Source organism: Phasianus colchicus, chromosome 5 (genome assembly GCF_987193195.1).
Source record: "Phasianus colchicus chromosome 5, bPhaCol1.hap1.1, whole genome shotgun sequence".
Taxonomy (NCBI): Eukaryota; Metazoa; Chordata; class Aves; order Galliformes; family Phasianidae; genus Phasianus; species Phasianus colchicus.
The window spans coordinates 21,512,032-21,524,980 of NC_143440.1; the positions used below are offsets into that span (position 1 = coordinate 21,512,032).

General features: G+C 35.7%; 1 protein-coding gene across 3 annotated transcripts in view; it reads right to left on the reverse strand.

Moving 5' to 3' along the window:
• Window positions 1-3,773: 3,773 nt before the first annotated feature.
• The window catches only part of LRRC4C (leucine rich repeat containing 4C), a 97,747-nt gene continuing 88,571 nt past the window's right edge, over window positions 3,774-12,949 (reverse strand). For 2 of the 3 annotated variants that reach the window (XM_090140813.1, XM_090140814.1), the window contains one exon: window positions 3,774-6,199. In XM_090140813.1, coding sequence (XP_089996939.1) covers window positions 4,241-6,157 — 1,917 coding nt within the window. In that variant the 5' untranslated portion in view covers window positions 6,158-6,199 and the 3' untranslated portion in view covers window positions 3,774-4,240. Of the gene's footprint in view, window positions 6,200-8,707; window positions 8,890-12,949 lie in introns of those variants that run through there. The other variant, XM_031593230.2, reaches the window with a different exon arrangement.

Sequence of the window (12,949 nt, forward strand, 5' to 3'; positions counted from 1 at the left end):
ACCACAATGTTTCCATGGGACACCACCACAGAAGGAGTATGCAACACCAGCAGACATTGAAGATTTAACAGATAGGTTTTCCAGAGTCTCCTCAAGCCCATTCCCTTCTCATGAACTCCCTGCTAGCACTACCATATTTCAGTAGTGGTAGCTGTTGATGCTATTCTACCACAGTATCAATAGATAATACCACCTCCAAAATAAAATGTCAACCACTATAGTCAGCCTAACTGTAGACTGAATTTCACGTACAAGTTTGAGCTGAAGATTTCTTGGGCATCTGCACAAATGAGAAAAAGATATATGAAATAGTTATAGTAAGAAAAACAGAAAAATACTGAAGTCTAACTCTCCTTACTAGATCTTGAAGATAAGAATATATTACTTCTTTGTTTACTTTTTTAAAATATGAAATTACAAGGTAGCTCCTAAAATTTCCTAGTCCTTCAGTACCTGGAATTAGAAAAAAAAAATGAAAATTTCAAAATATGCTGTACTTAGCTCATCCAGGCTGGATTTGGCTCTGGCAGTCTGGTCTAGTGATTGGCAACCCTGCACATAGCAAGAGGGTTGAAACTAGATGATCATTGTGATTCTGTTCAACCCAGGCCATTCTAAGATTCTATGATTCAAATAAAAATGGGAAAATGAGGAGAACAGATTGGAAAGATTTTCCACCGATCAGTGAATGGCTACAGGAATGGTCGTATCTAGCATATAAAAGCTGTTACTAAATACTTCTAAAAGACTATGAAGCTAGTATATTTGAATATTAACTTGGTTATCTTTTCTCAAATGCTGTGATTAACCTATAATGCCACCAGTGGGGAAAGGAATGTTGAAAATATTACATGTAATTTTTAATGCATTAGAATATTTTAGCAAAAAAACCCCCAAAAAAAAACAAAAACAAAAAACAACCCCAAAACATTTACTTTTCATACATTTAGCCCTTTTCAAAGTAAAATAAAATGTCTATCTTGAATAGTGAATTGAATGGAACTCACTTGTTTTGCTTTACATGTTATTTCTGTAAAAGAAAAGATTTGTAAAACTTAATGACTTGTCCAGAAAATGCTTTGTTCTTTGTATTCATATAGGACAACAGGCAAACATCTTCAAATCTCATCATATGATCTGAAAAATAATTTCTCATGAGCCCACTAAGAATTGTAATAGTTTGTAAGGTCACTTTTTTTCCCACAACTCTTTTGCATGGTGGGTTCATCCAGAATGTTATTGCAAGACATTAGAGCTTACTATCAATTGCCCTCTGCCATACAGGAGACTCAGTTTTAATATTTAACACCACAGTCTTTGGAGTAGCAGCAGGCTGCATTAGCTTGATTTAAAAACCATAACAAGAGGGTGCACAGCACACCTTCCACATTATTGCAGAACTCAGTTTAAAGTTTAAGCTGTGATGTTTTCTAACTCTGGTATTTAAATAATCTGCAAAAATATCTCCATAATTCTAAGAAGGATAGGGAAGATGCTGAGAAAGCCATAACTAGTATGGTTCCTGCTTAATATATATCTTATCCCAAGCAAACACACTAAAATACCTTTTCTTTATCCCTATAATAAGCAAATGGGAATATATTGCTTTTTTTTTATTGTTTTTAATATTATTCACTTAGCCAATATAACCTGATTAATACTTAATAAGAATGTGTATATTGTTTTAAATAGTCACAGTTGTTATTTTGCATTACTTCACTGTAATACTGTCACTGACACTGTGTCCTGCTTTGCAATGACCTCCAAAACCTAACGTTTAGGAGTTAGTAAAAACTACATGTTTATAAAACCATGGTGACCATAAGTGCTTTAGAAAATGGCTGTTAAATAGTAGCCATTGTTTCTTAATATGAACCTGTTGATTACAGATTTAGGATTTATGCAAACAATTTTTTCAATTGTCAGATGAGCACTGGGCATGGGCATAATATTGGTAACCATAAGAATGGGCAAAGTACAAATAGCTATGTATTTGTATTTCTGTACAAAATTTATCACAATGCTTAAAAGAAATCAGCAATAAAATTCTGTAATGCACTTTGAAGAAGTAGGTGAAGAGAGGAATCTCTACTTCAGCATTTTACATTCAGGTCCACCTTTGTCCTCTATTAAAATTCTCTAAGAGTAGATATTACTTTTCATGTAGTACATCAAAGGATAATGTCTTGCCAAATGTTTCTTTGAGATTATTATAGAACTTTGGGTTTTGTTCTGTATTATACTTATCAGACTCCTTGCAGAGTGTGATTCATTGTCACATATCTTCAGTGTCCTTTTTAAATCAGGCATTCTTGCAACATTCACTTGCAACCTTGAGAAATGTTCAGCCAAAGAGAGATATTTACCCCCTCAACCTGTCTGGCAGATATTCCTCCTTAATTTTAGAGAATAGAAATATACTGTTCAGGAGGATCTGTTTCCTGCATGGTGTAGCATACCAGAACAGTCCAAAGAGATTTTGTAAGGAATTAAGTACATTATTCACCTGGAATAGAATCCTGAATCTCAAAAGTATGAGTAGCTAAATGCAGAAATCAGTGAAAAGACATTTAGAACTGGTATTTAATTCATGATTCTTTTTCTTAACCTAAATTATTTTAAAATGCTTCTACTTAGTTGCCAATATATAAAGCAGTTTCATTTGGAAGAACTCCTGCACTTGAAAGAATACAGTGTCCTGAAACTCTTTTTTTCTTATGCAAAAAACTTTTTAGCTTTCAATATACAAGGTATACTCCATTCTTATAACAATTAGCTAAATCAAGAGAATGCATATGAACAGAATCAAAAAGGATGTACACTTCCTATTGGTAAACAAGTCTGAGTTTTCATTAAAATAGACTGATTATGCCATAGGCAATCTAACTGTCATACAAGTCATGTTAACCTGTTCTCTTCTGATTTGGCCAAGTTTGTTCTTTCTGATTTTTTTGTTTGTTTTTAATCAAAATTATTGGATTTCCTCATAGTTAGAACTTCAAAAGAATTTTGATTTAATTTTGTACATAGAGATACAGTTCTGATTATGGATCTTAAGGATATCTAAATATATTTCATATTTATGTGTAGAATTACCACAACAACTAAACTGGGAACCACTAGCTTTGATACAATAAAAGAAAATGAATTTTCTTATTGACTAACAGTTATAGACAGAAAAAAAAAAAAAAAAAAAAAAAAAAAGTCTAATAAATTCAGTGATACCCGAAACTTTTTGTATAACTTTTCCTGATATTGTGGAATAGATATTGTAATATAAAAGATAACCGATAACACCTTTAAAAGAAAATAATCATAATTTTGCATTAAAAAATTCAAGCAACCTTGTTTGCTAGTGTGCTACTTATGTACACTAAAATGAAGACTATGTTATTCTTCAGTAATGATCCAAAATATTTTAATTATTATTTTTAAAGCAATTATTTTTTGGACCATCAAAGCAGAATGTTGTGAGAATTTTAACAAGCTTTTGATCTTTAAAGCCACACTGAAAATGAACTATATCCAAGAACAGAAAAAAAAAAATCAGTATTTTATTTATAATCTTAGTTTAGTGTTTGAACTACAAACTCTGGTTCTAGAATTGCTTAAAAGATCATGGGTTTTATAGGTTTTCACAAGTAAATTAATTTTATTTTATTTTTTACTTTTTCTTCCTTTTTTTTTTTTTTTTTTTTTCACAGAATGCTCCTTTGGTAAATATAGAGCAAATAATCAAATCATTACATGGAGGAAAAAAAAGTTTTGCTTGTATGTTTGCTCACTTGTAAAGTTGCTGCTAGTATTCCATTCCCTGTTGAATAATTTCATAATGGGCATGAGAAAACAAAAGAAGAGAAAAAGTGACAAAATAGACTGAATCTCACCACTAGAATTCACCATAAAAATTCCCAAAGTGTAACAGAATTCTTACAAAATTTCCTAGGCCAGTTCTTGTAGGGAATCAAGATCTCCTATGAAAAATATGGCAAATGGGAACCAGGATTGGCTGGGAATTAAAAAGGGGAGGAGAAGGGTAAATAAGTGCAGCAAAAAGAGGTTCTGAGGAATACACATAATTTTGTCTGCTTTAGATCACAATAGAATTTTTAATAAATAAATTCTTTTTCTTTGTAAAGACACTTTTTGAAACAGTAGATTTAGCCCAGTCATTTGTGTCATTTGTTTTATAAACCATATTTTGTTTTTCCCACCCCCACCCCATAATGTCATAAACGTTTTAGATTTGAGTCTCTTGTACATTGTCTTTTGAGTTCATTCGGATCAATAACGGTTCATGCACTGAACTGTGTATTGAATTTATTGTGTTAACTGTTGTTGTGTGGTTGAAAGGAGACTTATAAGAGTTATAGTGATTTAGGTGCTCATGCTCAATTGCTGGCATGGGCAAGTGACTCTCTAAGGGTGTGTCACCTGTAAGCTCATCATCCACGTTTATGATTTCTACAGTCCGTGTTGGAGCATGATGGTTTTGCCGGTGATGCTGTTTCCTCATTTTGTAGAAAATTACCAGCATCACAGCAGCCATGAGAGTGATAGCCACAAAACAACCAATTATAATTTTAGTAGTCTTCATAACCTCATCTATTCCTGGGATCCCGTTGTTTGCGTCCGTCACAGGAATGGTGAACGTTTTTTCTGTTGATCTTGTGCTCTGTGGAGTGAGTGAGGTTGTCATGTTAGTGGTCTCCCAGTTGGTAACTGGTGTGGGCCCAACCTGCTCTGTTGTCTGTGCCTCATCCTGAGAAGGTTCCACAGTCTCTACTGTGACAGTCGAAAAATATGTATAGCCGGGGTTATCCAGGGCAGTCACATTCAGTGTGGCAGAAGCTGTGGTATTCCCAACAGAGTTACTCACCATGCATGTATACAAACCCGTGTCTTGCACAGTTACCTTTGTAAAATTTAATGTGCCATCACTGAGCACAGCAATCCGAACTCTGTATGCCCCATGTGTCATAACAGATCCATTTGGAGTAATCCAAGATACAGAGGTCAGGGAGGTTGATGCCCGGCATTTCATCTCTGCAGCCATGCCTTCAGTAACGTTCAGGTCTGCTGGTGGCTCCACTATGACTGGAGCATAACATGTGAAGTAGTTCAGGTCCAGCTCACCAATGTACCTTCCTTTCAAACTGGGAGGTGTGTGGCAACGGGCACAGCATGCAGTATTAGAGGGTGCCTTGTCTTTAATCCACCAGCTGAGCCAAAGGATATCACAGTTGCAGTTCCAAGGATTGTGATGCAAGTGGATCCTTTCTAGACGAAGTGGAGTGAACAGGTCATGAGGCAGTAGTGTTAGATTGTTGTGTGCCAGATTGATCTCCACAAGTGATTGAAGGTTATCAAAAGCATTCCTTTCTATCACTTGAATCTGGGACTGTATCATCCACAATTTCTGAAGATGCATTAACCCTTGGAAGGAACCTGGCCGGATGGCAGTCAAGTGATTTCCAGAAAGGTCTAACTCATCCAGTTTTACAAGTGGGGTGAGGTTAGGAATCTCTCGCAGATTGCACATGGCAAGGTTCAAATATCTTAAGTTGGACAGACCTTCAAAGGCACCTTCTGAGATGTATGAAAGCCTTTTCAATTCTCCCAAATCCAATCTCCGGAGAGAAGGGATTCTGTTAAAAGCATAAGAAGGTATGCTCTCAATGGGGTTGTTTCTCAACCAAAGTTCCTTCAGTTTTGACAAGTATACAAAAGCCCCATTTGGGATAGTGGTCAGACGATTGTCAAAGAGTTCCAAAGTATTAAGATTGGCCAGACCATTGAAGGCCCCTATTTCAATTGTTCTGATGTGATTCCTGCTGAGCTGCAGTATTTCTAAGTGCCTTAGATGCTTGAAGCTGTTCACCTTAATGATTTGGATCTGGTTCTCATGGAGGTTGAGTAACCGGGTGTTGGTGGAGATGCCGTCTGGCACGTCTCTCAGATTTTTCCGTACACAAATCACTTTACTGAACTGGTTGCTGCAGGAGCAGACTGAAGGGCAAGTTTGAGCCCTCACTAGACCAGCTACCACAAGAAGCTGAAGAGCCAGCAGCACCACAAGCAGGGGGTCAAATAGGGCCCTGTTAAACCTAGGACCTATCATTATCTGCTGTGGATGTAAGGTCATCTTGTTCAACATTCATAATTTATCTAGTGTTGGTCCTTCTGGAGTTTGAATAGTCTGAAAGAAAGAAGGGAGAAGAAGGACATTAAATTAATCCCAAATATTTAAATGTGCTCTCCAAATAAAGAGAGACTTCTCAAGTCCTTTCACGCAACTCTACCAATTTAATCAAATTGTAGCACAAATAGCTATGCAAAGTCTAATATTTCAGTTCCTGTACAGTTATTCAAGCTGTAATTCACAATGAGATAAGAAATGTCCAGACTTTTCCTGCTTATTCTAAAGTATAATGCATGTGGTATGATGGCAGAGGCAGATAACAATTCCAACAACACTCGATACTTAAGAGAAATATTCTAAATCAAGAAGAGAGTTGAAAGAAATGGCAAGCACCTCCCTCCTCCCCCCAGAAAAAGTAAGATAATAATGATGAATGTTTAAGGTTTCAATTTTCTTGACACATTATAAATAAATGCAGACAACAGATAATATGAAGAGGGAGTGACGATTCCTGTCTTTTTTAATGGGTGAAACTGTTTGTCATTATGAATAGAATTCCTACATCAGAGTCTGAATAAAAATAAAACTTCTCATACTAAATGTAGTAGATCATGGAAATGTTAGGGCAATATCTTTCCTATTTTAGATTTTAATAACAAAATACAAAAGAAACACTGAACACCAGTTCTTCCCTATCATTAAACAGCATCATCCAAATTCATGATATTTCCTCTTCAATTCTTTTGTTTGGCACTAGTAGCAGAGAAACACTCATTAGTATATGTGTGCCCAACACAGAAATAAGAATAGCCATTTAAATGCTGAAAAATATCTGTGTAGCTGCAGGGTTGACAATTTCGTTAGTATCTCTAAAAATCCTACAGATCTTACTGTAAGGAGGAAAAAGATTTTTACACTAAAAATGATCATTACCATTCTAAGTCTTTCAGTACTGATTCATTTGTAGTAATTCTTCAAGCCCCTAGCCTTCAGTTCACTTTCAATCTGCTTCTTTCTACAAGGTCCCTCTGCTGTAAAGATTAATGAAATTTCCTATAAATCAACCAAAAGTGAAGTCTTATAAATTACAGCAAGCTTAGAGCATATTTCTAACCTAGAGCACTCAGATACATAATACATGTATCCAGTAAAATAAAATACTAAAAGGCAAAGGTTTTCCACTCCAGGCTCTGAATTGTTTCATTTTGTTTGAAGAAGCTATCTTTCTGTAAAGAATATATACTAACTTGCATCTCGCAGCAATTCATTTAATGAAAGACTCTCTCTAATTATATATTCAGACAATTTGAGAATTCATTTCTGCATTTTTTTGAACTTGTTATAATGGTTCAGAGCTGGCAAGAGTTCTCATCTCACATTTAATAATTTACTGCAGAAAAAAAGCCAATGACGGATACCTGTGAATGGAAATTGGAAGATCTGAGCTGTTTGTTTGATTTGCTCTGTAAGTGTTATTTATAAAACATCAATCTTGGTATGAAAGATTCATGAAACTAATGTGTTCTGCAACCTTGAGCAAGTCACTGAACTTCTCTCTCTGTGGCTTAACTTCTGTCATATGATTCTGGAGAACACCATGGCCGTAGTGTTAGATGTTACAGTGCTCCAGCCTCTCCTTTCCTTCCTTTTGCCAATAACAGTCCTCCTGACCATTGGCTTCATGGGTTTGTGACATACTAGACTCTGGTGAGGGGTGGCTGCTGTAACACCTTCGTTTTTATGTAGGTTTACAGGGTCACTCAGAAGATGCTCTTATGTCTTTATCCCTATCCCAAGCTTTTGCTTGCCAAATATAGGGATAAACATTCCTAAACTAATCACTAAAGCATACTAAGAGACAAGTTTTCTTAAATAAAAAATCCATTGTAGTAAAACTATCTGTAAAAAGGGTGATGAAAAGGATTCCATGAAGAGGAATCTGCCTGTTGTGGTCAGACATCAATTAATCTAATATTGATTCCAGGCTCCTTGGTTAAAATCTGTAATCCATGAATTTTGATGCTCAATATTTATTAATCATCTTCTGTGATAGCTCCTATTATTTTACCTGTATTTTTGTCCCTAGTTTTGTGCTATTGTGCAGGTTTATCATTTTTCCTGCCTCATTTTTTCTATTCTTCTAAAACTTATCCCTTAGTGACTCCACTAATGAGTAATAAAACAGATGCAGAACCACGCCAAATTAATTATTTTTCTACTGCACTGGGACAATGTTATTGTCTTCACTGTAACTGAGACAAGAACTCAGCCTGCTCTATGAAGCTTCAGAGCTGACTGTTGCCCTTATATGGGTAGTGTGGCCCGGGTAAGCACATGTGGATTGTAAAGCTAAAGCTTTGTTTCATGTTTTGTCTCATACCCATTTGCTGTTAAAGGCCAGCTTTGCAACAGGGCATAGGACTTCTCTTCCTTTCTTTTTGCTACTTTGTACTCTCATTCCTGTACATGGGCTATTCTGAAGGATTAGAAGAACTACTGGATTAGTAAAACAAGAAAGCATAGCCAACACTACTAAGGTCATACAAACATAAAAGCATAACAAACTTGAGAGAGCAGATGTCTTCAACATCAACCAGCACGTGCATAAACTATGCTCAGCTGCTTTGCCAGCCTCCGTAAAGCCAATCATTTCAACCCATGCTGCAGGACTTCTTTCCTGCTCCAACTCCTTGATTCACCATCTCCCATCATTCTCTTAATTCACTCCTTTATTCAGAAAATCTTCTTTTTCCATCACTACACACATGCTCCATGGGTTAAAAAAAAAAAAAAAAAAAAGATAAAAACATTTTATTTGAATACAGTACTGAAGTACAGAGGATCTGATGATATAAAAAAGTCACCTTGGCCAGCAGAAGCTATGCCAGGCAACCTCTTGAAAATCCTCACTTCCAACCTGCAAGTTTTGCATGAGGTTAATATACTGTGGTGAGATTCCTTGTGTTAGAAGGAACATATTAAAAAAAACAGCACTTTCTTTTATACTTGCATCTTTCCATCACTAAGAGCTTAAGTATTCAGGAAGTACTGTCTCAGTCATTTTAATATAAAGAGTGTGGAAACACCACGGGGAAAAAAAAAAAAAAAGTAGCCAGTGCATAAACACAGTGGAAAATTAATTTAAAGTCTTGAAGAACATTATGGAAGTATGTTAATAGGCTTTACATAAAGACTCACCTGGAACTCAGTACTAGAATAATTTGTTATTCAGTATCTGTCTATTATGCTAGAGACACAAAGATTTAGCTTTATAAATCCACACATGGAACACAGACCATCAACCAGCTTCTTTAGTCTATCTTGACAACTCTTTGTCTTCTGAGCAATTTGTTTTCATCTGTCTAGTACTAAAATATCAACTCAATGGTCAATTCAATAACACTAGTGCCCTCTGCTGTATATATTTAAAATTGGTTTAAAAGGCTAAGAATATTCTTACTGTTCCGACTATTCCCCAGACACAATCAGAATTCTTAAACTCTGTTTATATAGTAATATATTTTTTTCTTTATGGTCACATAAAGACAAATACATACAAATATATAACGTTAGGTTTTTCTTTTTTTTCTATTTCCACAGAACTCAGAAAATCTTCACTCAAATGGATTCCTGATATGCATATTCTTCTACTTCTCTTCTACTTACCTGATACTTAGTCCTGATGTAGTACACATTTTCTTCTAAGCAAAAAGCATTGTCCTCTTAAGCTCCAATGCAGAAGATGGAGTAAAGAATGACAAAGCTAATCTATCTCTGCAGACTTTCTTAGAGGCAGCTTGAAGATACAGCTGTTATGCTACTGAAAGTTAACTTTGTTGAGCATGTGTATGCAGAGATATCAAGACACCTTCCTCCCAGGCCTTGTAATGAAATCAGTGGTTCATTTTTCATTCCTTTTTTATTCTCTCTCTTTTTTTTTTTTCTTCCCATTTTTTATAATTAAGTCTTCGGCTTGATATTAAACTTTCATTGTTCTTGTTTTTTTTACCAGTACAAAGTGACTATACTCACTGCAATCACTGTAGGATTTTCCTTTAACAGTGGACTTTGATTCCAAAAAAAGAACTCCTACACCTTTCTGAAAGATCTATCTGATACAGTATGCAAGTGGCAAAGATATTTTCCCAAGTTTATGAGATCTCTGGCTGCATCACTGGCAGTTGCTTCTGGCAACTCAGCTTTCTATCTAGTCTGTACTACTCCTTTGAGTAACAGTCTCAGCAGCGGAGCAACATGATGCAAAGGTCATGGCTTTAACCTAGTATATGGTTTACATATAGTCTAATACTCTTCAGTTGGTGCTGTACATCTCCACTGAAAAAAGAATGAGATGTGATACTATATATCACTGCATTGAAAATACGCTAAGAAAGTATCAGATATCAGATATCAGGTGATTAAATGATTATAGTGCAATTAAATCTTCACAACACTCCCTCAAGTTTATGCCAGAAAAGTTCTGTATGAGGACACTTTTTACAAGTTACTAAGTAAATATGCAGATATTTTCAGAAAACTCACCTTTTCTTCACTTTGTACAGCACAGTTATGTATGCTGTATACCACACCCTTTTGAAGAGCTTATTGAGAGAAAAATCCTTTGCAAAGATATCTGCATATTTTAGTAAACAAGCCACTCTACAGCTGCAAATTAAATGGCAGATTTCCAAACATATGAAGAGGATCTATGAGTGTTAAGCAGCTAATTATGCTGGGAAGTCTCTTCCGGTAACATCACCACTGGAGCACTGCACATAGTTTCTGTATGAAACACAGCATGGAGAAGAGTAATAAAATAGGTCTAAAGCCCAGGATGACCTTATGCAGAAGTGACTCTTTTGACTCTCTTTTGAGTAACTCTGAATGCTCTTCAGGGTCTCAGACTGATCCCTTCAAGCAGCATTGCCAGCACAGGAAGCCAAGAAAATTGCAGTGTAGATACTGGGAGGCAAGCACACAATCTGTTTTAGCTGAACAAAACAGTAAAATACACAACGGCTAGCCCTCATCCCTGAACAGAGACTGAACTGTGGGCAGGGAGATCCACTGGGGTCAGAAAACCTCCACCAACATCTGCTCTGCAAATGCTCCTGCAGCCTCAGATTTGTGTCCCCGTATGGCTGTGAAGGGTTGAGCTGATGGAACCACTTTGCTTCAAATTCATTCACCATACTTTCTTGTTCCTCTTCCTGCCTTTTCTGGCCTAAAATCCTTTCCACCTGACTGAACCTCTGTGGACTAGTGCTGAAGAGTAAACACTTTGCATGCTCATATACAGTAAAATGACATTTTTTAAAATTCCTTTTTTTTTTTTTTTTGCCACCGACAAAGAAAACCACACTATCGTATTCATAGAGCATCACAATAATAATTATACAAAATCAGCAAATAGACTTGTTAATGTAGATCTCATGCCTCTTTCCTCCTAGCCTTATTTTTTTTTAATCACTGAAACTATATAGCTGTGTATCTCTTCCTCCATTCTTAAAAATGAGATTTCCCTTTCCACTGCTATAGGACTTTAAAAGTCTCAACAGCAGCTTAGGGAGCCATTGCTACAATGCCTAAAAACCTGCGAGGTTTCAAAGCCCAGCAGCTTTTATCTATTTGTTAGTTATTTTATATGTAGGTAAATACAGTGGAGGCCAAAAAGAGCTAGATAGGCAGCCCTGCAATGCAAACTGATTACATGTGAGACCAGATAAATCAAGACTTTCAACACAAATTATTTTCCTCTTTGCATGTTTCATTGCTTCACTCTGGGACATAGTCAAGATTTCCTACAGTCCCTTGAAGCATGTAAGTGTAGGATGCAGAGTGGATATTGCTCTATCACAAATGCTTTCCGGTTCTCTTCTGAAAACCCTCTAAGACTTAAATGAATCACTAACAGACTAAACAGAAAGACCTAAATGTGGTTGGACACATCCAATCCTCCTGAATCACCATTCATTTCAGGGGAGTTCAATCAAGGATAAGTTTGATCCAGTCTGCCTTTCCATTCTTTTATTTCATTTTGGTATAAAGACAGCTTTATTTCACATGATTTCATGTTTTCTCCAGCATGTCTTCCTAAAGTTTATAGAGTTTAATTTAAATGAGAGCTTAATCTAAATCAGTTTTACATGTCCCTTTATTTATACATTTTCTTGTACTCCCAAGATTGACTTGTACTTTGTATCTTCAGTACAACCGAAAACATTTGCTATTTTATAGGATATCTACCGGAAATATCAGGAAATTGATATTTCTTTAGGACATATTTTTATTAAGAGTAATTTGTTGGGTTTTTTTAATTGATTGTGATACTTTGTGAGGATGTCACCCTAAAGGTGAAAAGAAAAACAGTAATTCTCTTCAGACTACTCACAGTTGTGTAAATGGAAGCAATCTATGAACTTTTCACTATGAAAGAGCTTAAATTCTTTCATAAAAGCCATCACATTACAGCTTGGTAATAGTCCACCCAGAAACATTCTAGAAATTTAATTGGAATTAACTTTTAAAGTGGGTTAATTATATTGCATTAAATCTTTGTGTGGACACTCTTATTTAGAATTTAATTTAAGCTAAATTGAATCAAGGCCACTGTAATTTCAATTAACAGTGTCCATAAAAGAATGTAATGCAGTTTAGCCAGTCTCTTCAAAGTTAATTTGGATTCATTTTCTTGAAACCCCATGTAGACATTAGGAACTTGCATTCTGTATTGACTTGGGCTCAGTTCAAACCAATTACATGAAGGTAAAAACGTTTTCTACCACAACACCAATCCCTCAAATTATT